Here is a 25869-nt window from a genome sequence, read left to right as displayed (position 1 = left end):
AGGTCTTGGGACATCCTGGCTCCATGTCCCCAAGGGTTCCCAATGTCCCTGAGGGACATGGGGACACAAGAGCATCTTGGGGACATCCTGGCTCCATGTCACCAAGGGTTCCCAATGTCCCTCAGGGACATGGGGACACAAGAAGGTCTTGGGGACATCCTGGCTCCATGTCCCCAAGGGTTCCCAATGTCCCTCAGGGACATGGGGACACAAGAGCATCTTGGGGACATCCTGGCTCCATGTCCCCAAGGGTTCCCAATGTCCCTCAGGGACATGGGGACACAAGAAGGTCTTGGGGACATCCTGGCTCCATGTCCCCAAGGGTTCCCAATGTCCCTGAGGGACATGGGGACACAAGAGCATCTTGGGGACATCCTGGCTCCATGTCCCCAAGGGTTCCCAATGTCCCTCAGGGACATGGGGACACAAGAGCATCTTGGGGACATCCTGGCTCCATGTCCCCAAGGGTTCCCAATGTCCCTCAGGGACATGGGGACACAAGAAGGTCTTGGGGACATCCTGGCTCCATGTCCCCAAGGGTTCCCAATGTCCCTGAGGGACATGGGGACACAAGAGCATCTTGGGGACATCCTGGCTCCATGTCCCCAAGGGTTCCCAATGTCCCTCAGGGACATGGGGACACAAGAAGGTCTTGGGGACATCCTGGCTCCATGTCCCCAAGGGTTCCCAATGTCCCTGAGGGACACGGGGCCACAGGAGGAACATGGGGGACACTCCAGCACTGTGTCCCCAAGGGTTCCCCCGATGTCCCCTGGGTGCTACCTAGGGGAAGGGGGGGATGGGGACAGGGACGGGGACGGGAGGACCCACCTGGCGTGTCACCGGAGGCCGAGGGTCCCGTGACAATGGCAGGGCTGGCCCGCGCTACCTGACGGACAGCTAGGACGAAGAGAGACACGGGGGGGTCAGGGCCACCGCGGGGGGGACACGCTTGTCCCCGCGGGGGGACTCGGGGGATGGGGGAGGGGGGGGGAGGGGAGGACTTGGGGACACAACGTGTCCCCGGTGGTGGCCTTGAGGGGGTGGCCCTGCGGTGGCGGGGGGGGAACCCCAACCCAAGGAGGGGGTCTGTCACCAGCCCCGTCGCTTGGGGGGGGGGGGGGAGGTGGCCTTGGGGACATGTTGGTGGCCCTGTCCCTAGGCGAGGGGGGGGGGGGGGGGGATGTGGCTCTGTCACCCCGCCCCCCCTCCCCATGTCCCTCTGATGTCCTCCCTGGAGGTGGCCTGTGTCCCCCCCCTTGGGGGGACCATGTCCCCCCAGGGGTGGCCCTGTCTCCACTAGGGATGACCTTGTCCCCCCTGGGGGGGGTCACTTTGTCCCCCCAGGGGTGGCCCTGTCCCCCCTGGGGGGGTCACTTTGTCCCCCCAGGGGTGGCCCTGTGCCCACCGGGGATGGCCCTGTCCCCTCTGGGGGGGTCACTTTGTCCCCCCTGGGGTGGCCCTGTCCCCCCCCACGGGTGACCATGTCCCCCCTGGGGTGGCTTTGTCCCCCCCCCGGAGGTGACCGTGCACCCCCAGGAGTGGCCCTGTCCCCCAGAGGGGACCCCGTGTCCCCCCTAGAGGTGGCCTTGTCCCCACCGGGGGTGGCCCTGTCCCCCCCCCAGGGGTGACCATGTCCCCCCAGGGGTGACCCTGTTCTCCCTGGGGGTGGCCCCGACCCCCCCCCCATCTCCCTGTGGGTCACCAGGTCCCCACTGGGGGTGGCCCTGTCCCCCCCCAGGGGGTGGCTGTGCCCCCCCTGGGGTCCCTGTGTCCCCCCCCAGGGGTGACCCTGTCGTGCCCCCCCCCCCATGGGTCCCCATGTTCCCCCCCCCCCTCAGGGCCCCACAGGGGTGGCTATGGTCCCCCCCCTGCCCCCACCAGGGGCCATAATCTCCCTCCCCCCAGATGCCACCAAGTCCCCCGCCCCCCCTCCCCCCCCCCCCCCCGCCATCCCCATGTCCCCTCTAGGGACAACCCTGGCCCCCTACAGCCCCCACAGGTGACCATCCCCCCCCATAGGTCACCAACCCCCCCCCCCCCGCCCGGGGGTGACAATACCCCCCCAGTGGTGCCCACAGCCCCCCCAGTAACCTCCCAGGGGGGGCCCAGTACCCCCCCAGTAACCCTGCTGGGATGCCAATACGCCCCCCCCCCCCCAGGGTGCCCGTAACCCCCTGGGGTCCCCGCACCCATGGGTGCCCATACCCCCCCCCCCCAAAAGGTGTCCCCCCCCAGCCACAGACACCCCCCCCCCCCAACGATGTCCATACGCCCCTCTAGGGTACCCCCACCCCCACCCATGGGTGCCCATCACCCCCTTGGGGTCCCCCCCACCCATGGGTGCCCATACGCCCCACCCAAAGGTGAACCCCCCCACCCAAAGGTGACCCCCCCCCTGCCCACAGAACCCCCCCAGCGATGTCCATTCACCCTTCTAGGGGTCCCCCCACCCCCACCCATGGGTGCCCGTCACCCCCTCGGGGTCCCCCCACCCATGGGTGCCCATACCCCCCACCCAAAGGTGCCCCCCCACCCTAGGGTGGCCACAGACACCACCACCCCCCCCCCAACGATGTCCATACACCCTTCCAGACATGCCCATACCCCCACCCATGGGTGCCCATCACCCCCTCGAGGTACCCCCACCCATGGGTGCCCATACCCCCCACCCAAAGGTGAACCCCCACACCCAAAGGTGACCCCCTCCCCCCAAAGGTGACCCCCCCCCGCCCACAGAACCCCCCCAACGATGTCCATATGCCCCCTCTAGGGGTGCCCATCGGCCCACCCATGGGTGCCCATCACCCCCTCGAGGTACCCCCACCCATGGGTGCCCATACCCCCCACCCAAAGGTGAACCCCCACACCCAAAGGTGACCCCCCCCCCGCCCACAGAACCCCCCCAACGATGTCCATACGACCCTCTAGGGGTGCCCATCGGCCCACCCATGGGTGCCCATCACCCCCTCGGGGTCCCCCCACCCATGGGTGCCCATACCCCCCACCCAAAGGTGACCCCCTCCCCCCAAAGGTGACCCCTCGCGCCCACAGAACCCCCCCAACGATGTCCATACGCCCCTCTAGGGGTGCCCATCGGCCCACCCATGGGTGCCCATCACCCCCCCGGGGTCCCCCCACCCATGGGTGCCCCCCCGCCCCGGGCCCCGTCCCCAGCGCGGCGTGGGATGGCCGATGTCACACGGAGCAGAGCAATGACATTGTAATTTCCACCTGAGCGTCGAGCAGCCGCCGCCGGCCCTCGGGGGGGTCGTGGGCGCCCAAGTGATCCCTGCGCAGCTCCTGCTCCACCAGCATCAGCCTGCGGGGCCAGGCTTCACCGGGGTCACGCTGCCACCCCCCGGGGGGGCACCCCGGGGACACGGGGACACCCCCCGGGGTCCCGCTGCCACCCCCGGGGACGCCTCTTGGGGACAACCTTCCCGGGGGCCAGGCTTCGCCAGGGGGATGGGGACACCCCCAAGGACATCCCTGGTCATGGGGACACCCTGGGGACACCCCTAGGGACACCCTGGGTCATGGGGACACCCCCAGGGACACCCCCGGGTCATGGGGACACTCCGAAGGACACCCTGGGTCATGGGGACACCCCCAGGGACATCCCTGGTCATGGGGACACCCCGAAGGACACCCTGGGTCATGGGGACACCCCCAGGGACACCCCCGGGTCATGGGGACACCCCTGGGGACACCCTGGGTCATGGGGACACCCCCAGGGACACCCCCAGGTCATGGGGACACCCCGAAGGACACCCTGGGTCATGGGGACACCCCCAGGGACATCCCTGGTCATGGGGACACCCTGGGGACACCCCTAGGGACACCCTGGGTCATGGGGACACCCCCAGGGACACCCCCGGGTCATGGGGACACCCCGAAGGACACCCTGGGTCATGGGGACACCCCCAGGGACATCCCTGGTCATGGGGACACCCTGGGGACACCCCTAGGGACACCCTGGGTCATGGGGACACCCCCAGGGACACCCCCGGGTCATGGGGACACCCCTGGGGACACCCTGGGTCATGGGGACACCCCCAGGGACATCCCTGGTCATGGGGACACCCTGGGTCATGGGGACACCCCCGGGTCATGGGGACACCCCTGGGGACACCCTGGGTCATGGGGACACCCCCGGGGACACCCCTGTTCATGGGGACACCCCCAGGGACACACTAGGTCATGGGGACACCCCTGGGGACACCCTGGGTCATGGGGACACCCCCAGGGACACCCCCAGGTCATGGGGACACCCCGAAGGACACCCTGGGTCATGGGGACACCCCCAGGGACATCCCTGGTCATGGGGACACCCTGGGTCATGGGGACACCCCCGGGTCATGGGGACACCCCTGGGGACACCCTGGGTCATGGGGACACCCCCGGGGACACCCTGTTCATGGGGACACCCCCAGGGACACACTAGGTCATGGGGACACTCCTGGGGACACCCATAGGTGCACACCCTGTCATGGGGACAGCCCTGGGGACACCCCTGGGGACATCCTGGGTCATGTGACACCCTGGGTCATGGGGACACCACCAGGGACACCCCTAGGGACACCCTGGGGCATGGGGACACCCTGGGGCATGGGGACACCCCTGAGGACACCCCCAGGGACACCCCCCAGGGACACCCTGGGGCATGGGGACACCCTGGGTCATGGGGACACCCCTGAGGACACCCCCAGGGACACACCCCAGGGACACCCTGGGGCATGGGGACACCCCTGAGGACACCTCCAGGGACACCCTGGGTCATGGGGACACCCCCAGGGACATCCTCACCTCATGGGGACACCCCCAGGGGCACCCTTAGGGACATGGGGACACCTTCAGGGGCACCCCAGGCAATGGGGACCCCCCTGGGGACACCCAGGGACATGGTGACAGCCCCCAGGGACACCCAAGGACAGGGGACACCCCCAGGGGACACCCCACCACCCCCAAGGACACCCAGGGGCACCCCCAGGTCACAGGGACAACCCCCCCCCCCCCCCCAGGGACACCACCGGGGTGGGGACACCCCCCCAAGGGACATGCTGCCACCCATGGGGACACCCCCCCTGGGGACCCACCACCACTCACCCCAAGGACATGTGGGGACACCCCAGTGACATTGCAGGGACACCTCAGGGTCACGCTGCCACCACCCCACCAGGGACACCCAAGGGACATGGTGGGGACACCCAGGGACATGGTGGGGACACCCAGGGACATGGTGGGGACAGGCCACACTGGGATCACATTGCCACCAGCCTGGGGACATGAGGGGACACCCCCCATGTCCTGCTGTGTCCAGGTGTCCCCCATGTCGCTCTGTGTCCTCATGGCCCTGAGTGTCCCTGTGTCCCTCCATGTCCTGCATGTCCCCATATCCTCCATGTCCCTCCATCTCCCTCATGTTCCCCATGTCCCTGTGTCCCCATGTCCATGTCCCTCTGTGTCCCCAGATCCTGTGTCCACCTGTGTCCCCATGTCCCTCTGTCCTTCGTGTTCTTCTGTGTCCCCACATCCCTGGGTCCCCATGTCCCTCTCCGTGTCCTCCATGTTCTCCTGCATCCCCATGTCACTCTGTGTCCCCATGTCACCCATATCCCACTATGTCCCTCATCCTCTGTGTCCCCATGTTCCTCTGACCTTCATGTTCTTCTGTGTCCCCATGTCACTCTTGTGTCCCCATGTCCTCCATGTTCCTCCAAGTCCCCATGTCCTCCTCCATCCCCACACCCTCCATGTCCATCTATTGCCTCCAAGTCCTCCTGTGTCCCCATGTCCCTCTGTGTCCCCATGTCATCCCTGTTCCACCATGTCCCTCGTCTCCTCCTGTGTCCCCATGTCCCTCTGTGCCCCCATGTCATCCCCGTTCCACCACGTCCATCATCTCCTTCTGTGTCCCCATGTCCCTCTGTGTCCCCATGTCATCCCCGTTCCACCACGTCCATCATCTCCTTCTGTGTCCCCATGTCCCTCTGTGTCCCCATACACTCCATGTCCCTCTGTGTCCCCATACGCTCCATGTCCCTCCATGTCCCTCTGTGTCCATCTATTGCCTCCAAGTCCTTCTGTGTCCCCATGTCCCTGTGTCCTCATGTCTCTCTGTGTCCCCATGTCATCCCCGTTCCACCATGTCCACCATCTCTTCCTGTGTCTCCACGTCCCGTGTCCCCATACACTCCATGTCCCCATGTCCCTCTGTGTCCCCATGTCATCCCCGTTCCACCATGTCCATCATCTCCTTCTGTGTCCCCATGTCCCTCTGTGTCCCCACACCCTCCATGTCCATCTATTGCCTCCAAGTCCTTCTGTGTCCCCATGTCCCTGTGTCCTCATGTCTCTCTGTGTCCCCATGTCATCCCCCTTCCACCATGTCCATCATCTCCTTCTGTGTCTCCACGTCCCCAGTGTCCCCATACGCTCCATGTCCCTCCATGTCCCCATGTCCCTGTGTCCCTACACCCTCCATGTCCATCTATTGCCTCCAAGTCCTCCTGTGTCCCTCTGTGTCCCCCATGTCATCCCCGTTCCACCATGTCCCTCGTCTCCTCCTGTGTCCCCATGTCCCTCTGTGTCCCCATGTCATCCCCGTTCCACCACGTCCATCATCTCCTTCTGTGTCCCCATGTCCCTCTGTGTCCCCATGTCATCCCCGTTCCACCATGTCCATCATCTCCTCCTGTGTCCCCATGTCCCTCTGTGTCCCCATGTCATCCCCGTTCCACCATGTCCATCATCTCCTCCTGTGTCCCCATGTCCCTCTGTGTCCCCATGTCATCCCCGTTCCACCATGTCCATCATCTCCTTCTGTGTCCCCATGTCCCTCTGTGTCCCCATGTCATCCCCGTTCCACCATGTCCATCATCTCCTTCTGTGTCCCCATGTCCCTCTGTGTCCCCATGTCATCCCCGTTCCACCATGTCCATCATCTCCTTCTGTGTCCCCATGTCCCTCTGTGTCCCCATGTCATCCCCGTTCCACCATGTCCATCATCTCCTTCTGTGTCCCCATGTCCCTCTGTGTCCCCATGTCATCCCCGTTCCACCATGTCCATCATCTCCTTCTGTGTCCCCATGTCCCTCTGTGTCCCCATGTCATCCCCGTTCCACCACGTCCATCATCTCCTTCTGTGTCCCCATGTCCCTCTGTGTCCCCATGTCATCCCTGTTCCACCATGTCCATCATCTCCTTCTGTGTCCCCATGTCCCTCTGTGTCCCCATACACTCCATGTCCCTCTGTGTCCCCATACGCTCCATGTCCCTCCATGTCCCTCTGTGTCCATCTATTGCCTCCAAGTCCTTCTGTGTCCCCATGTCCCTGTGTCCTCATGTCTCTCTGTGTCCCCATGTCATCCCCGTTCCACCATGTCCATCATCTCCTTCTGTGTCTCCACGTCCCCAGTGTCCCCATACGCTCCATGTCCCTCCATGTTCCCATGTCCCTGTGTCCCTACACCCTCCATGTCCATCTATTGCCTCCAAGTCCTCCTGTGTCCCTCTGTGTCCCCATGTCATCCCCGTACCACCATGTCCATCATCTCCTCCTGTGTCCCCATGTCCCTGTGTCCCCATGTCATCCCCGTTCCACCATGTCCATCATCTCCTCCTGTGTCCCCATGTCCCTGTGTCCCCATGTCATCCCCGTTCCACCATGTCCATCATCTCCTCCTGTGTCCCCATGTCCCTGTGTCCCCATGTCATCCCCGTTCCACCATGTCCATCATCTCCTCCTGTGTCCCCATGTCATCCCCGTTCCACCATGTCCCTCGTCTCCTCCTGTGTCCCCATGTCCCTCTGTGTCCCCATGTCATCCCTGTTCCACCATGTCCATCATCTCCTCCTGTGTCCCCATGTCCCTCTGTGTCCCCATGTCATCCCCGTTCCACCATGTCCATCATCTCCTTCTGTGTCCCCGCGTCCCCAGTGTCCCCTCGCTGTCCCCGGGGCCGGGTCCCTCCCTCACCTGCCGATGATGCTCTTGATCTGGGAGTCCTTCTCCGCCTGCTGCTGCCGCAGGCGCTTCTCGCTCTGCTCCAGGCGGTGCTGGTACTGCAGCAGGATGCGGCTCGTCTGCTCCTCCTGCGACACCAGGCGCCGCTCGTACTCCTCCAGCTTGCGGTTGGACATGTGCAGCCGCTCCTTCAGCGAGTGGATCTCCTCCTCGTACTCCTTCACCTGCCACAGCCCACACTGCAGAGTGCTGGTGGTGGCACCTCCCCACCCCCACCGCCACCAGACACCGTGGGTCCCCCAATGGTGACACCCAAACACCTGGGTCTCCACCGTGGTGGTGCCCAGACACCTAGATCTCCACAATGGTGATGCCCAAACATCAAGGTCCCCCACCATGGTCATGACCGAACATCAAGGTCTCCACCAAGATGACACCCAGAGTTGGGACCAACTCTGGTGACACTCGGACACCTGAGTCCCCACCATGATGACACCTAAACATTTGGGACCACTCGTGGTGATGCCTGGACACCTTGGTTTCCACCACAGGGGATGCCTGGATGCCTGGGTCCATCAGGGTCATCTACTGGGACCCAAGTCCATCAGGGTCATCTAGGACTTGGGTCCCCAGGACCTAGCTCCATCAGGATCGTCTCCTGGGACCTGGACACTTGGTACCCCAAGACCTGGGTCTATCAGGGTCATCTCTTGGGAGCTGGGTCCCCAGGACCTGGGTCCATCAGGGTCATCTCTTGGGACTTGGGTCCCAAGGACCTGGGTCCATCAGGGTCATCTCTTGGGACCTGGACACCTGGGTCCCAAGGACCTGGGTCCATCAGGGTCATCTCTTGGGACTTGGGTCCCAAGGACCTGGGTCCATCAGGATCATCTCTTGGGACCTGGACACCTGGGTCCCCAGGACCTGGGTCCATCAGGATCATCTCCTGGGACCTGGACACTTGGGTCCCCAGGACCTGGGTCCATCAGGATCATCTCTTGGGACTTGGGTCCCAAGGACCTGGGTCTATCAGGATCATCTCCTGGGGCCTGGACACTTGGGTCCCCAGGACCTGGGTCCATCAGGATCATCTCCTGGGACCTGGACACTTGGGTCCCCAGGACCTGGGTCCATCAGGGTCATCTCTTGGGAGCTGGGTCCCAAGGACCTGGGTCCATCAGGATGATCTCTTGGGACCTGGACACTTGGGTGCCCAGGACCTGGGTCCATCAGGATCATCTCTTGGGACCTGGACACTTGGGTTCCCAAGACCTGGGTCCATCAGGGACATCTGTTGGGACTTGGGTCCCCAGGACCTGGGTCCATCAGGATCATCTCCTGGGGTCTGGACACTTGGGTCCCCAGGACCTGGGTCCATCAGGGTCCTCTCTTGGGAGTTGGGTCCCAAGGACCTGGGTCCGTTGGGTCCCAAGGACCTGGGTCCATCAGGATCATCTCCTGGGACCTGGACACTTGGGTTCCCAAGACCTGGGTCCATCAGGGTCATCTCTTGGGAGTTGAGTCCCAAGGACCTGGGTCTATCAGGATCATCTCCTGGGGCCTGGACACTTGGGTCCCCAGGACCTGGGTCCATCAGGATCATCTCCTGGGACCTGGACACCCGGATTCCCAGGACCCCCAGCCCCATACGCGGGGGTCCGTCGGTGGTCCCTACCCCGGTCCAGCCGGCTCTCGTCCATGGACTTGGAGTACTCCTTGAGCTTGTACTCCTCGCGCTCGATGTGGGAGCTCTCGATGTCGGCCGAGAGGTGCGGCATGTTGGACACCCAGGCCACCGTGCGCTCCGCCGCCGGCATCACCGGGTTCAGCGTCGACGGCGTCTGCGAGGCCTGGGGGCACAAGGACAAGCTCGGTCCCTCTTGTCCCCACCGCTTGTCCCCACAGCAGCTCTCCCCATCTCCAGCGTGTCCCCACAAAGCCCCTCATGTCCATCCAGCCCCGCCACGGGCCCGTGTCACCCATGGCCCCCTCCCCACCATGCCACCCCCATAATGTCCCCGATGTCCTCCGTCCCTGCCACATCCCCCCGTCTCCACCCATGTCCCCTTAGGTCCCCAGTGAACCCGTGTCCCTCACAGCCCTCATGTTCTCACCATGTCCATGTGCCCACCACGTCCCCCACAGCCCCCGTGTCCCCCCATCCCCTCCACGTCCCCATGTCCCCCACCCCTACCTTGTCCCCCATCCCTTCCATGTCCCCCATGTCCCCCACAGCCCCCACATCCCCCCATCCCCACCATGCCCCCATGTCCCCCATCCCCCATCCCCCCCATCCCCTCCCTGTCCCCATGTCCCCCATCGCCCCCATCCCCTCCCTGTCCCCATGTCCCCCATCCCCCCCATCCCCTCCCTGTCCCCATGTCCCCCATCCCCCCCATCCCCTCCCTGTCCCCATGTCCCCCATCGCCCCCATCCCCTCCCTGTCCCCATGTCCCCCATCGCCCCCATCCCCTCCCTGTCCCCATGTCCCCCATCCCCCCCATCCCCTCCTGTCCCCATGTCCCCCATCCCCCCCATCCCCTCCCTGTCCCCAATGTCCCCCATCCCCCCCATCCCCTCCCTGTCCCCATGTCCCCCATTCCCCCCATCCCCTCCCTGTCCCCATGTCCCCCATCCCCCCCATCCCTCCCCTGTCCCCATGTCCCCCATCCCCCCCATCCCCTCCCTGTCCCCCTGTCCCCCATCCCCCCCATCCCCTCCCTGTCCCCATGTCCCCCATCGCCCCCATCCCTCCCCTGTCCCCATGTCCCCCATCCCCCCCATCCCTCCCCTGTCCCCATGTCCCCCCCCCCGCCCCCCCGCCCCCCCCCACCTCCCCACGCCCCCGTGTCCCCCCCACCTGCTTGGTGACCGGTGGCTTCATCCCAGCCACCGACGCCTCCTTGGCCAGGGAGGGCTGCCGGGAGCGGGGGGGTCCGTAAGCCGGTTCGGGGGACGCCAGCAGGTTCCCGCTGGCCGGCCGGGGTTTGGGGGGCACCCCTAGGGCCCCCTGCCCTGCCCCCCCCACCTTTCCCCCGCCCGAGCCCCCCGAGGGGTGGGGGGTGGGGGGGCCCCGATGGTGATCTGGGGGGGGGGCCAGGCTGTCCTGCAGGGAGAGCTGCCGCCGGCCCGAAAGTCCCCCCCCGGCCGGGCGAACTCGTCGCTGTAGCTGTGGCTGTGGGTGATGTGCTTGGGGGGGGGCGCCGCCAGCTCCTCGCTCTTGCTGTACCCGTGCAGGGGGGGGGCGAAGGGTCCCTCACCCCCCGGCTCGGGTCCTCGCAAGGGTCCGTCGGCCGCCAAATGAAAAAGAGGGTTCTGGAAGGAAAGGGGGACCCGCAACTGCGGCCCCCCCGGTTCGGGTACCCCCAACCGAGGGGGGGCCAGGCTGGAGGCGCTGCCCTGCGAGAGGCGGCCGGGACGCAGCCCCCCTCCGGCCCCCCCCGGGGCTGGACCACCGGCGGCGAGCAGCTCGGCGGGCAAACTCGGGACGCTGTCAACGCGGCCGTCTTGAAGGTCCAGCATGGAGACGCTCTTGCCCACCCCCAGAGCCCCCCGGCCCCCCTCGGGCTCCGTCAGGTCGGAGCTGCTGGTGCAGTAGGCGGGGGAGGAGCGGGCCAGGGGGGGGCGGCTCAGGACCAGCACCTCCTGCGGCCCCTTCTCCTGCGGCGGGGAGGGCAGGCGGGGCACCTCCATGGAGCTGGGGGGGCGGGGGGGGGTGGTGCTGAGAGCGGTGTTCATGGTGGCCTCAGCCATGTTCCTGTCCCAGCCCTGTCTCCATCCCCACCTCCATCTCCGGCCCCAAGCCCACCTCCATCACCAGCCCACCTCCATCTCCAAGCCCATCTCCATCACCAGCCCACCTCCATCTCCAAGCCCATCTCCATCACCAGCCCACCTCCATCTCCAGCCCCAAGCCCATCTCCATCACCAGCCCACCTCCATCTCCGGCCCCAAGCCCACCTCCATCACCAGCCCACCTCCATCTCCGGCCCCAAGCCCATCTCCATCACCAGCCCACCTCCATCTCTGGCCCCAAGCCCATCTCCATCACCAGCCCACCTCCATCTCGGCCCCAAGCCCATCTCCATCACCAGCCCATCTCCATCTCCGGCCCCAAGCCCATCTCCATCACCAGCCCATCTCCATCACCAGCCCACCTCCATCTCCGGCCCCCAAGCCCATCTCCATCACCAGCCCACCTCCATCTCCAGCCCCAAGCCCACCTCCATCAGCAGCCCATCTCCATCTCCAAGCCCATCTCCATCACCAGCCCATCTCCATCTCCAGCCCCAAGCCCACCTCCATCACCAGCCCACCTCCATCTCCAAGCCCATCTCCATCACCAGCCCGCCTCCAGCTCCAGCTCCAAGCCCATCTCCATCACCAGCCCACCTCCATCTCCATCCCCAAGCCAATCTCCATAACCACCTCATCTCCATCTCCAGTCCCAAGCCCATCATCATCATGCCATCGTGATCCCATCTCCATCTCCAGCCCCAACCCCATCTCCATCATCATCCCATCGTGATCCCACCTCCATCTCCATCCCATTCCATCCCAGTCCCGTCTCCATTCCTATCCCCATCCTCAACCCCATCCCATCTCCATCCCATCCCATCCTCACCCCCAACCCCATCCCATCCTCATCTCCGTCTCCATCATCTCCATCCCCACTTCCATCCCCATCCCAATCCCATCTCTGTCCCCCACCCCATCACCATCTTCACCTCATTGTTGTCCCCATCTCTATCCCACCACCATCCCCACCCCTCATTGTCCCCACCCCATCCCCATCACCCACCTGTTGAGGCCCCGCAACCATGTAGGACTGGAGGTCAACAGAGCTGCAGGGGCAGAGAGGGGTGACCACGGGGACCCGTGGTGGTGGGAAGCCACCCCCAGGTGAGACTGAGGGCCGTCAGGGTGACACGTGGGGACACCACGGGGACAGGGGGGGACACAGCGGGGGGGACACGGGGCGGGATGAGGAGCTATCACAAGGATGTGGAGATGCTATGAGGATGTGGAGGTACCGTGGGGACGGGGGGGGCGTCACGGGGGGGAGACAGCGGGGTGGTTCCTGGGGGTCCTCACCTGTTGAGGTCACGGACGAGGTAGGGCTGGAGGTCAGCCGAGGGTCCCCGCAGCACCAGCCCCTTGGGGGGCAGCCGCTCCCCCTGGCTCGGCTGCCGCTGCAGGTGGGGGTTGCGCAGGGCCACGCTGATGTCCGTCAGCAGCCGGGGCAGTGGGCCCAGCTTCAGCAGGGCCTCCTGGGGGGGGGGGGGGGGGGGGGGGGGGGCAGGTCAACCACGTGTCCCCACCCCACGCCCTGGCACCCCAGTAACCTCCCGTGGTGGGACACAGTGGGGCTGGGACCCCATGACCTCCCCTGTGAGGGGCACAGGTAGGTGGGACCCCAATGAGCTCCTGTGGTGGGACATGGGTGGATGGGACTCCAGTGACCACCCTTGGGGTGACCCAATGGTGGCTTCCCAATGACCTCCCGTGGTGGGACACAGTGGGGCTGGGACCCCAGTGACCTCCCATGGTGGGACATGGGTGGATGGGACCCCAATGAGCTCCTGTGGTGGGACATGGGTGGATGGGACTCCAGTGACCACCCTTGGGGGTGACCCAATGGTGGCTTCCCAATGACCTCCCGTGGTGGGACACAGTGGGGCTGGGACCCCAGTGACCTCCCATGGTGGGACATGGGTGGATGGGACCTCAGTGAGCTCCTGTGGTGGGACATGGGTGGATGGGACCCCAATGGCCACACCTGGGGGGCACCCAGTGACCCAGTGGTGGCTTCCCAATGACCTCCCGTGGTGGGACACAGTGGGGCTGGGACCCCAATGACCTCCCATGGTGGGGACATGGGTGGATGGGACCCTGGTGACCTCCTTTTGGGGAACAGGGGTGCATAGGACCCCAAAATGCCCCTCCAGGGCCACCCAGATGTCCAGGATCCCAAAACTAGGGAGAACCTAGGTGTCCAGGCCCCTGCCCATCACCCAGGAGAGGACCCAGGTGACCCTCCACCACGGGGGTCCCAGGTGACAGGGGTACCTTGCTGAGCTGGGACATGACCTCCCAGAGGAGGGCGTGCAGGGTGGAGAGCTCGCGGCCCAGGTCGATGTAGCCCTCGAAGCTGGTGCTGTTGGTGAGGGTGTCCAGGTTGGAGATCTCGTAGAGGAACTGCTGCATGCTGGTCCACTCCAGCTCCAGGAACTCGTTCATGAAGGCCATGTACTCCTCCTTGCTGCCAAACCTGTGGGCAGGAGCTCAGCAGGGGTCTGCTCTGGCCCCTTGGATGGTTGTTGTCCCCCCCCACCAGCCTTGCCCACCACCCTCCATCCCTTCTGTCCCTCCAGCTTCCAGGCATCCCTTCATAAAGCCACGTCTGGCCTTCATCCAGCCCTGCTCTCCATCCAGCTATCTACCAACCAACTCATCCACCCATCTTCCTTCCTTCTATCCATCCATCTTCCATCCACCCATGAATCCATCCATCATCCACCTAGCCATCTGCTGCTCCCTCCATCCACCACCTTACCCACTCAACTCGCTCATTTTCCCACCCATCATCCATCAAACACATCCACCTTCTGATCATCTGTCTTCTCTGCTCACCCACCCGTAAACTCATCCGTTCATCTACCAACTCATCCATCCATTTCCTATTCTTCCTCCTCTGTCCACCCATCAGTTCATCCCTCCATCTTCTGCCCATCCGTCCACTCATCCAACCATCTTCTGCCCATCATCCATCAACTCATCTGTCCATGATCTATCAACTCCCCCAGCCATCTCATCTCCACCTGTCCATTTTCCAACTCATCCATCTCTCAAGTCATCCATCCACCTTCCACCCACCATCCATCATCTCATCCATCCACCTTCCATCCATCATCTCATCCATCTACCTTCAGTCCATCTGTCCATCAAACCATCCATCCATCTTCTGTCCATCTGTCCATCTTCGGTCCATCCATCCATTCACTCTCCATCCACCCATGAACGCACCCATAGACCTACGGATCCACCTTCCCTCCACCATCCCCTCCATCCTCCTCCCTGCCCACCTGCGTCCCCCCACCACCCTCCTCCCATCCCTCCCTCCACCTGAGCACCGTCACCCCCCTCCCCCAACCTTCTCCCCTCCACGCTGGGCGCTCACTTGGTGAAGTTGGCCAGGTTCTGGATGACCTTGGCGATGAGGGTGAGGGTGCGGGCGGTCTGCTCGTCGGGGTACTCCTGCATGAGGCCGAAGAGGCTGGGGGACATCACGGCAGGGCAGAGGAACCGCAGGAAGAGCGAGGCGCTGATCAACCGGTCGGCGATGTCCTCGCGACCCCGCTCGGCGCATCGCAGCCGCCACGAGGCGAAGACCTCCTTCAGCTCCCGTGGGAACACGCTGGGGGGTGGTGGGGACACACACAAGATGGTCAGGGACCTGTGGTGGGGACACTGGGGGGATGTCCCCTAGCCCCAAGGACTCACCAGTGCGAGTTGACCACCTTGCAGAGGGCGAGCTCGCAGCACATGCGGAGGTTGGCCTGGTATCGGCCAAGGTGGAGGCCGAGCACTTCATGGGGTCGACCTCGCAGTTCTCCTCCGACTCGTACAGCGCCCGGATGAACTCGCCTGGGTGAGGACGGGGACGTCAGAGGGGACCGGGGACCCCCCCCCCCACTGTCCCACAGCCAAGTCAACCCAATGGGGACATGGAAGGGACCACCCAACCATCTCATCCTCATGCCAATGAAGACCTGGAAGTGGACGGGGGTTGGGGACCACCCAACTGTCCCACAGCCAGACCACCTCAATGGAGACATGGCCATAAGAAGGGACCACCCAACCATCCCCTGGTCATGCCAACAGGGACATGATCATAAGAAAGGACCACCCAACCATTGCATGACCATAACCATGGGGCCCACAGCCATGAGAAGAGACCACCTAACTGTCCTAAGGCCATGGGAAGGGACCACCCAACATCACATGGCCATGCCAGTGGGGATACGGCCACATGAGTGGGCCACTCAGCCACCCCACAGCCGTGCCAAAGGGGGACGTGGCAACGAGAATGGACCACCCAACCACCCCATGGCCATGCCCATGAGGATCGGGCTATGGGCAGGGACTGGGGACCACCCAACTGCACCCTAATGGGGACATGACCATGAGAAGGGACCACCCAACCACCCCATGGCCATGCCCATGAGGATCTGGCTATGGGCAGGGACTGGGGACCACCCAACTGCACCCTAATGGGGACATGACCATGAGAAGGGACCACCCAACCATCCCATGGCCATGCCAAAGGGGGACATGACCACATGTGGGGACCACCCACCATCCCACAACCATACTGATGGGGTTCCTGGCCATGACAGGGACCCCTGGCCATGACGGGGACCCCCGAGTTCTGGTGGAGCTTACCAATGGCATCCTTGAGGTATTTCTGGCCGATGAGTTTCAGGTACTCCTCTATGGCTTTCGTGGCGAGGGTGTTTTCCCGGAAGATCAGGTGCTCCCGGTCCATGAAGCGATCCACCTCCGTCATGGCCATGTCCGACAGGAAGTCCTGTCCACGGCCGTCAGGGCAGCCCAGCGCCTGCCTGCAGCCCAGCCAGGCTGGCCCAGCCCACCCTCCATGCTCCGAGTGTCCTGCTTCCATCTTCTGTCCATCCGTCCATCCGTCCATCCATCCATCCATCCCATCCATCCATCCATCCATCCATCCATCCATCCATCCATTATCCATCCATCCTTCATCCATTATCCATCCATCCATCCATTCTCCCTCTCTTCACCACCATCCTTCATCCCTCCATCCTCCATCCATCCATCCATCCATCATCCATCCATCCATCCATCCATCCATCCATCCCATCCATCCTCTCTTCGTTCTCCATCCATCCATCTTGCATCCATCCATCCATCCATCTTCCATCCATCCATCCATCTTCCATCCATCCATCCTTCATCCATCCATTCTCCCTCCCTTCACCACCCATCCTTCATCCCTTCATCCTCCATCCTCCATCCATCCATCCATTCATCCCTCCATCCCATCCATCCTCTCTCCGTCTCCATCCATCCATCTTCCATCCATCCATCCATCTTCCGTCCATCCATCCTTCATCCATTATCCATCCATCCATCCATCCATTCTCCCTCTCTTCAACACCCATCCTTCATGCCTTCATCCTCCATCCTCCATCCATCCATCCATCCTCTACCCATCCATCCTCTCTCCATTCTCCATCCATCCATCTTTCATCCATCCATCCACCTTCCATCCATCCACCTTCCATCCATCCATCCATCCATCCATCCATCCATCCATCCATCCATCCATCCATCCACCCATCCATCCATCCATCCATCCATCCATCATCCACCCATCCATCATCCATCCATGCATCCATCCACCCATCCATCCATCCATCCATCCATGCATCCATCCATCCATCCATGCATCCATCCATCCACCCACCCATCCATCCATCCATCCATCCATCCATCCATCCACCCATCCATCCATCCATCCATCCATCCCATCCATCCATCCACCCATCCATCCATCCATCCATCCATCCATCCACCCATCCATCCATCCACCCATCCATCCATCCATCCATCCATCCATCCATCCATCCATCCACCCATCCATCCATCCATCCATCCATCCATCCATCCATCCACCCATCCATCCATCCATCCATCCATCCATCCACCCATCCATCCACCCATCCATCCATCCATCCATCCATCCATCCATCATCCATCCATCCATCCATCCATCCATCTATCTTCATCCATTATCCTCCTTCCATTCCTCCCTCAATCCACCCTCCACCCCTCCATCCCTCCATCCTCAATCCTCCACCCCTCCCCACCCCCCCAGCCCCCCACCTTAGCCTTGCCGGTGCTCTGCAAGATGTGCACCACGCGCAGGCCACCTCCTCCTTGCTCTTGACGCTGAGCACGGGCTCCAGGACGGCGCAAAGCATCCGGTAATTATTGGTGACGTACTCGGCGAACTCCTTGTAGAGCTCCATGGGGAGGATGCTCATGGTCTGGAAGCGACTCTTCACGCGGAGCGCCGGACAACCCGCCTTGCTCTTGCTGCCGCTGGGTTGACTGAGCGGGTACCACTGCTCGGCGAAGTGCCGCCCGGTGACGCTGGCGATGGGGATGCTCACCATCCCCACGTAGTTACTCTTGTCCTTCTTGCGTTTCTTGTCGGTGTCCTTGTAGAGGTGCAGGCGGATGGTGCGGACGGCCGGCAGGTTGTTGAACTCAAAATGTTCTCCCCAGAAGACGTTGTCGGTGCGCGCCTTGCTGGTGGGTGCGGGCGTAGAGCATGTCGTCCAGCAGAGCTCGCAATAGTAGCGTTTCTTGGGGGGAAGGTCTCGCGCCTCGATCACCCACAGCTTCAGGACATTGTCCACCCGCCGGCTGTTGTCCTGAGGAGGGGTGGGAGGGAGGGAGGTCAGCAGGGGACGTGGGGACAGCGTGGGGTGAGGATATCTGGGAGGGGGAGAGGCCAGGGTGGTGGGGACAGATCAGGGGGAGCCAGGGGTGGGGGTAGATGGGGACAGTGACTCTGGGGCAGGGGGACACCAGGGGGAAACCCCAGCTGAGAGTGGCCACCGGGACCAGTGACCCCCAAGGGCCAGGGTGAGCCCTGGGGACATCACCACTAGCAACCACCTCCACTGCCACCCAGTGGGCCATCTCCACCCCCAACAGACGACCACTTCGTCCCCACCGGTTGACCATCCCCACCTGTTGACCATCTCATTTCCACCCGCCAAGCATCCCATCACTACATCACTACCAGTTGACCATCTCCGTCCCTACCACCGACCATCCCACCAGCTGACCATCTCCATAGCCACCAGCTGACCATCCCCACCCATACCAGTTGACCATCAGCATCCCCACCAGTTGACCATTCCACCAGCTGACCATCCCCATCCCCACCAGTTGACCATCCCCATCCTCACCAGTAGACTGTCCCCACCCATACCAGTTGGCCATCAACATCCCCACCAGTTGACCATCTCCACCCCCACCAATTGACCATCCCCATCCATTCCAGTTGACCATCAACATCCCCACCAGTTGACCATCCCCACCAATTGACCATCCCCATCCATTCCAGTTGACCATCAGCATCCCCACCAGCTGACCATCCTCATCCCCACCAGTTGACCATCCCCACCAATTGACCATTCCCATCCATTCAAGTTGACCACCAACACCCCCTACCACTTGACCATCCCCACCAGTTGATCATCCCCATCCCCACCACTAGACCATCAACACCCCCACCAGCTGATCATCCCATCCCCACCACTAGACCATCCCCACCCATACCCGTTGACCATCCCCACCAACTGACCATCCCCATCCATTCCAGTTAACCATCAACACCTCCCTACCAGTTGACCATCCTCACCAGTAGACCATCCCCACCCCCACCAGCTGATCATCCCATCCCCACCAGCAGACCATCCCCACCCATACCCGTTGACCATCCCCCACCAACTGACCATCCCCATCCATTCCAGTTGACCACCAACACCCCCTACCACTTGACATCCCTACCAGTTGACCACCCCCACGCGATCCCCCCCCCTCACCTTGTTGGGCTTCACCGCCCTCTGCAGATTCTCGATCCACTTGTCCCTCTCAGCAGCCGAGCGGCAGGCAAAGCACTTGGTCCCCGAGGCCGTGGTCACCTAGGGATGACGCGCCACCATCACAACCGCCCCCCAACCACGCCGATGGCCAACGGGGAGGCAATGAGGAGGTCGGGCTCCTACCTCGAAGCAGAATTCCTGGCCCAGGATGCTGCTGTGGACGGCCTTGATGATGGAGTCCTCATCCAGGTTGAGCTCCAGCGCCTCGGCCGCGCTGCTGGGGCTCAGCAGCGACTCGTGGGAATGCGACTCCTTGAAGCTCTGCATCAGCCGGGCCCTGCAGGGACGGTGCGGGGGGATGCTCGGGGGGGGGGGGTTGGTGGCAAGGGGGAGGGGGCGTGGGGGGGAGCTGGGGAGGTGCCCAGGGGGGTGGTGGGGGTGGTGGTGGTGGTGGTGGTGGTGGCACGCGAGCCGGGGGTGACCGTGGCGGTGCGGGGGTGGGGGGTACCTGGGGCATCCGCGCGGGACCTGGGGACGCGTCCGCGGCACCGGGACGGACAGAGAGAGACAGAGTCAGGGCACGGGGGGGGGGACGACGGGGGGACACACACGGAGGGGGGGGACACCCGGGAGCGACCCCCACCCCCCAAACCCCCAGCGTCACCTCCCCATGGGGACCCCCACCCCCCACCGAAAAGGACCCCGGGGGAGACCCCGCTCAGCACCTCCAGCCCCATGGGGAGACCAACGGGGGGCGGGAGGCATCCAGGCACCCCCACCCCAAAAAAGGGGGACCCCGGTGCCCAGACACCCCTTGAACAGAGGGGACCCAGGCATCTGGGGACCCCCACCCCAAAAAAGGGGGACCTGTGCGTCCAGCCCCCTCAAAAAAGGGACCCAGCCACCTGGCCCCCCCAAAATGGGGACCCAGGCACCCAGCCCCCCCACAAGAGGGGGATCCAGCCATCCCCCCCCCCCCCCAGAACAGAGACCCAGTCACTTAGCCCCCCCAAAATGGGGTTTCAGCCATCCAGCCCCCCCAAACAGGAACCCAGCCATCTGGACCCCCCCAGAACAGAGACACAGTCATTTGGCCCCCCCAAAAACGGGGACCCAGCCATCTGCCCCCCCCACAAGAGGGGGACCCACATCTGGCCCCCCCCAAACAGGTAAATGGGCATCCAGCCCCCCAAAACGGGGGCCCAGCCATCCAGCCCCCCCGAAATAGGGGGGCACAGCCATCCAGCCCCCCCACAAGAGGGGGACCCAGCCATCCAGGCCCCCCAAAACAGGTACCTCGGCATCCAGCCCCCCAAAACGGGGGCCCAGCCATCCAGCCCCCCCCGAAAAAAGGGGGACCCAGTCGTCCAGCCCCCCCAAATTGGGGGCCCAGCCATCCAGCCCCCCAAAACAGGTACTTGGGCATCCAGCCCCCCCAAAACAGGTAAATGGGCATCCAGCCCCCCCAAAACGGGGACCCAGCCATCCAGCCCCCCCGAAAAAAGGGGGACCCAGCCATCCAGCCCCCCAAAATGGGGACCCAGCCATCCAGCCCCCCCAGACTGGGGGCCCACCCATCCAGCCCCCCCACAAGAGGGGGACCCAGCCATCCAGGCCCCCCAAAACAGGTACCTGGGCATCCAGCCCCCTAAAACGGGGACCCAGCCATCCAGCCCCCCCAAAATTGGGGGCTCAGCCATCCAGCCCCCCACCCCCCCGGCAGCTGGTGCAGGTGAGCCGCCCCCGGGTGCTATATTTAGCTCCGGGGCTACGTCAGCAGCGTCCCCATCCTCGTCCTCATCCCTGTCCCCGCGGCCACCGCTCCCGGCTGCCGTCACTGTCACTGTGTCACCGGCACCAGCGTGGCGGGGGCAGCGGGGCTAAAAATACCCTGGCGAGCAGGCACCCCCCTCCCTGGGGGGACAAGGGACACCCCCACCATCACCAGGGGACATCCCAAGGGACCCCCTCCCTCCTCAGGGCATCCCCCTGAGGCTGGGGACAAGGGACGTCCCTCCAGGGGACATCCCAAAGGACCCCCTCCCTCCCCAAAGCATCCACCCGTGGCTGGTGACAAGGGACATCCCTGGGGATGGGGACCCCCTGGAGACCAGCTCCTGGTGACAAGGGACATCCCTGGGAACGAGGGACCCCCTGGAGACCAGCTCCTGGTGACAAGGGACATCCTTGGGGACAGGAGCCCTCATCCCCCTGGGGACCAGCTCCTGGTGACAAGGGACATCCCTGGGAACGAGGGACCCCCTGGAGACAAGCTCCTGGTGACAAGGGACATCCTTGGGGACAGGAGCCCTCATCCCCCTGGGGACCAGCTCCTGGTGACAAGGGACGTCCCTGGGGATGGGGGACCCCCTGGGGACCAGCTCCTGGTGACAAGGGACGTCCCTTGGCTCAAGGGAGACCCTGAGGGCAAGAGACCCTCTTGGGTGACCATCTCCCCAGGGACAAGGGACATCCAAAGGGGACACTAAGGACATGGGACACATCCCCCCCACCCCGGGACAGGGGACCGTACCCCATCGCAGCTCCGGTGACGGTGACAGTGACACTGGGCTGGGTGCCAGGCCGGATCCTGCACCCGGCTCCCACCCACTGGCTCCGGCTATAAACGGTGCTGGGTGCCACCTGCCACCTGCCCGGCCACCCGGTCCCCAACGTGTCCCCAAAGCGAGGGGGGACAACATGACAGGGAGCTGCCCTGCAGGGCGGGGGGGACCTGCCCCACATGGGGACACTGGGGACCTGCCCCACATAGGGACAACGGGGACAATGGGGACCTGCCCCACATGGGGACAGTGGGGACACTGGGGACCTGTCACACATGGGGACACTGGGGACCTGTCACACATGGGGACAGTGGGGACACTGGGGACCTGCCACACATGGGGACAACGGGGACACTGGGGACCTGCCACACATGGGGACAGTGGGGACCTATCCCCTGATCCACATGGGGACAGTGGGGACACTGGGGACCTGTCACACATGGGGACACTGGGGACCTGATCCCCTGGTCCATATGGGGGACAGTGGGGACCTGCCCCACATGGGGACAACGGGGACGTGCCCCACATGGGGACAGTGGGGACACTGGGGACCTGCCACACATGGGGACACTGGGGACCTGTCACACATGGGGACAGCGGGGACACTAAGGACCAGCCCCACATGAAGACAGTGGGAACGTGGACCACATAGGGACAGTGGGGACACTGGGGACCTGTCCCAGTGGGGATGGGGACAGTGGGGACCTGCCCCACATGGGGAAACTGGGGACACTGGGGACCTGTCACACATGGGGACAATGGGGACACTGGGGACCTGCCACACATGGGGACACTGGGGACCTGATCCCCTGATCCACATGGGGACACTGGGGACCTGCCCCACATGGGGACAACGGGGACGTGCCCCACATGGGGACAGTGGGGACACTGGGGACCTGCCACACATGGGGACAGTGGGGACCTGTCACACATGGGGACACTGGGGACCTGATCCACATGGGGACACCGAAGACTTGTCCCACTGGGGATGGGGACAACGGGGACCTGACCCACAGGGAGACACTGGGGACCTGCCCCACATGGGGACAACGGGGACACTGGGGACCTGCCCCACATGGGGACGGTGGGGGACACTGGGGACCTGCCCCACATGGGGACACTGGGGACACTGGGGACCTGTCACACATGGGGACACCAGGGACTTGTCCCACTGGGAATGGGGACAATGGGGTCTGACCCACATGGGGACACTGGGGACCTGCCCCACATGAGGACAGTGGGGACGTGTCCCACATGGGGACAATGGGGACACTGGGGACCTGCCCCACATGAGGACAGTGGGGACGTGTCCCACATGGGGACACGGGGGACAGGGGGGACATTGGGGTCCTGCCCCACATGGGGGATTGTCCCTGTGTCCGGCTGGGGGACACTTGGACCGGCCACCCCCACACTCAGCCTGGGGACATTCAGGGAACGGGGACGGTCCCTGTGCCCAGCTTGGGGACAGGAGGGAGCAGGACTGTCCCCACACCTGACCCAGTGTCACCGGGGCAGCAGGACGGTCCCCACGTCCACCCTGGTGTCACCGGGGCAGGACTGTCCCCATCTCCACCCTGGTGCCACCTGGGCAGGACTGTCCCCACACCTGACCCAGTGTCACCAGGGCAGCAGGACCGTCCCCACCTCCACCCTGGTGTCACCGGGGCAGGACTGTCCCCACACCTGACCCAGTGTCACCGGGGCAGCAGGACCGTCCCCATCTCCACCCTGGTGTCACCGGGGCAGGACTGTCCCCATCTCCACCCTGGTGCCACCTGGGCAGGACTGTCCCCACACCTGACCCAGTGTCACCAGGGCAGCAGGACCGTCCCCATCTCCACCCTGGTGTCACCGGGGCAGGACTGTCCCCACACCTGACCCAGTGTCACCGGGGCAGCAGGACCATCCCCCATCTCCACCCTGGTGTCACCGGGGCAGGACTGTCCCCATCTCCACCCTGGTGCCACCTGGGCAGGATTGTCCCCACACCTGACCCAGTGTCACTGAGGCAGCAGGACTGTCCCCACGTCCATCCTGGTGTCACCTGGGCAGGATTGTCCCAATCTCCACCCTGGTGCCACCTGGGCAGGATTGTCCCCATGTCCACCCTGGTGCCACCTGGGCAGGATTGTCCCCATCTCCACCCTGGTGCCACCTGGGCAGGACTGTCCCCATCTCCACCCTGGTGCCACCTGGGCAGGATTGTCCCCATCTCCACCCTGGTGCCACCTGGGCAGGACTGTCCCCATCTCCACCCCGGTGCCACCTGGGCAGGATTGTCCCCATCTCCATCCTGGTGCCACCTGGCCAGGACTGTCCCCATGTCCACCCTGGTGCCACCTGGGCAGGACTGTCCCCATCTCCACCCCGGTGCCACCTGGGCAGGATTGTCCCCATCTCCACCCTGGTGTCACCTCGCCAGGATTGTCCCCATCTCCACCCCGGTGCCACCTGGGCAGGATTGTCCCCATCTCCACCCCGGTGCCACCTAGCTCCCCCGCCTCCCGCACCCCCCCGCGCCCAGCCATCTGCCCCCAGGACCACCCCCAGGGCTGTCCCTGAGGTGTCCCCCGGGTGTCCCCGAGGTGTCCCCGCGTGTCCCCACCTGTCGTGGTCGGCGCTGCGGAAGCGGGGCAGGATCTGGCGGAAGCTGCTGGTGCGGTCGAGCTTGGGCTGGCTCTTGGTGCGCTTGATGGAGCTCTTCAGGCGGCGGCTCAGGAAGCCTTGCTGGGGTACAGGCGGCTGAGGGGGGGCGGGGGGGCGCGGGGGGGGCGGGGGGGCCGGGGGGAACCGGGGGGGAGGGGGGGGGTGTGGTAGGATGTGACCACGGCGACGGGTAGTGTAGGACCTGGGTTACCGTGGTGATGGGGACCGTAAGGCCGGGGTCATCATCATGGTGGGTACCATAAGGCCAGGGTTACCATGGCGACGGGTAAGCTAGGACCGGGGTTACCATGGTGATGGGGACGTATGGCCAGGGTCACTATGGTGATGGGTACCATAAGACCGGGGTTACCATGGTGATGGGGACCATATGGCCGGGGTTACCACGGTGATGGGTACCATAAGACTGGGGTTACCATGGTGATGGGTACCATAAAACCGGGGTTACCATGGCGATGGGTAATATAGGACCAGGGTCACCATGGTGATGGGTAGTTAGGACCAGGGTTACCACGGTGATGGGTACCATAAAACCGGGGTTACCATGGCGATGGGTAATATAGGACTAGGGTTACCACGGTGATGGGTAATATAGGACTGGGGTTACCATGGTGATGGGTAACGCAGGACCGGGGTTACCGTGGCAACGGGTAGTTAGGGCTGGGGTTATTACGGTGATGGGTAACACAGGACCAGGGTTACCGTGGCAATGGGTAGTTAGGGCCAGGGTTACCACAGTGATGGGTAGTATAGGACCAAGGGTTACCATGGCAACAGATGGGGGGGCATGGGGATGTGGGATGCGGGTAACCATGGTAACACGCATGTGCAGGAGCCAGGGACAACGGTGACACAGGGGCAGGGTCACTGGGTGGGCAGGACCGGAGTAACCATGGCAACAGGCATGGGCAGGCCCATGGTAACCATGGCAACAAGGATGTGCAGGCCCAAGGTAACCGCGGCGGCATGCAGGCCCACAGTAACCATGGCAACAGGCATGTGCGTGGCC

The 25869-nt window shown here is 64.0% G+C and overlaps 1 protein-coding gene across 1 annotated transcript; it reads right to left on the bottom strand.

The window, feature by feature from the left end:
- Window positions 1–756: 756 nt before the first annotated feature.
- Window positions 757–25120, bottom strand: SYNGAP1 (synaptic Ras GTPase activating protein 1). Its single transcript, XM_055700460.1, is given in 20 exon segments — window positions 757–900; window positions 3235–3322; window positions 7982–8194; window positions 9647–9819; window positions 10830–11096; window positions 11099–11666; window positions 12771–12784; window positions 12786–12813; window positions 13064–13239; window positions 14039–14240; window positions 15150–15386; window positions 15473–15536; window positions 15539–15616; window positions 16415–16559; window positions 17894–17928; window positions 17931–18447; window positions 19630–19728; window positions 19813–19966; window positions 24802–24954; window positions 25101–25120. Coding segments are annotated over 20 exon segments (3246 nt in total). The 3' UTR covers window positions 757–885.
- Between the last annotated feature and the right edge of the window lie 749 nt (window positions 25121–25869).

Source organism: Falco cherrug, unplaced genomic scaffold (genome assembly GCF_023634085.1).
Source record: "Falco cherrug isolate bFalChe1 unplaced genomic scaffold, bFalChe1.pri scaffold_309_ctg1, whole genome shotgun sequence".
In the NCBI taxonomy this organism is placed as follows: domain Eukaryota; kingdom Metazoa; phylum Chordata; class Aves; order Falconiformes; family Falconidae; genus Falco; species Falco cherrug.
This window is presented reverse-complemented; position numbering and strand designations above follow the sequence as displayed.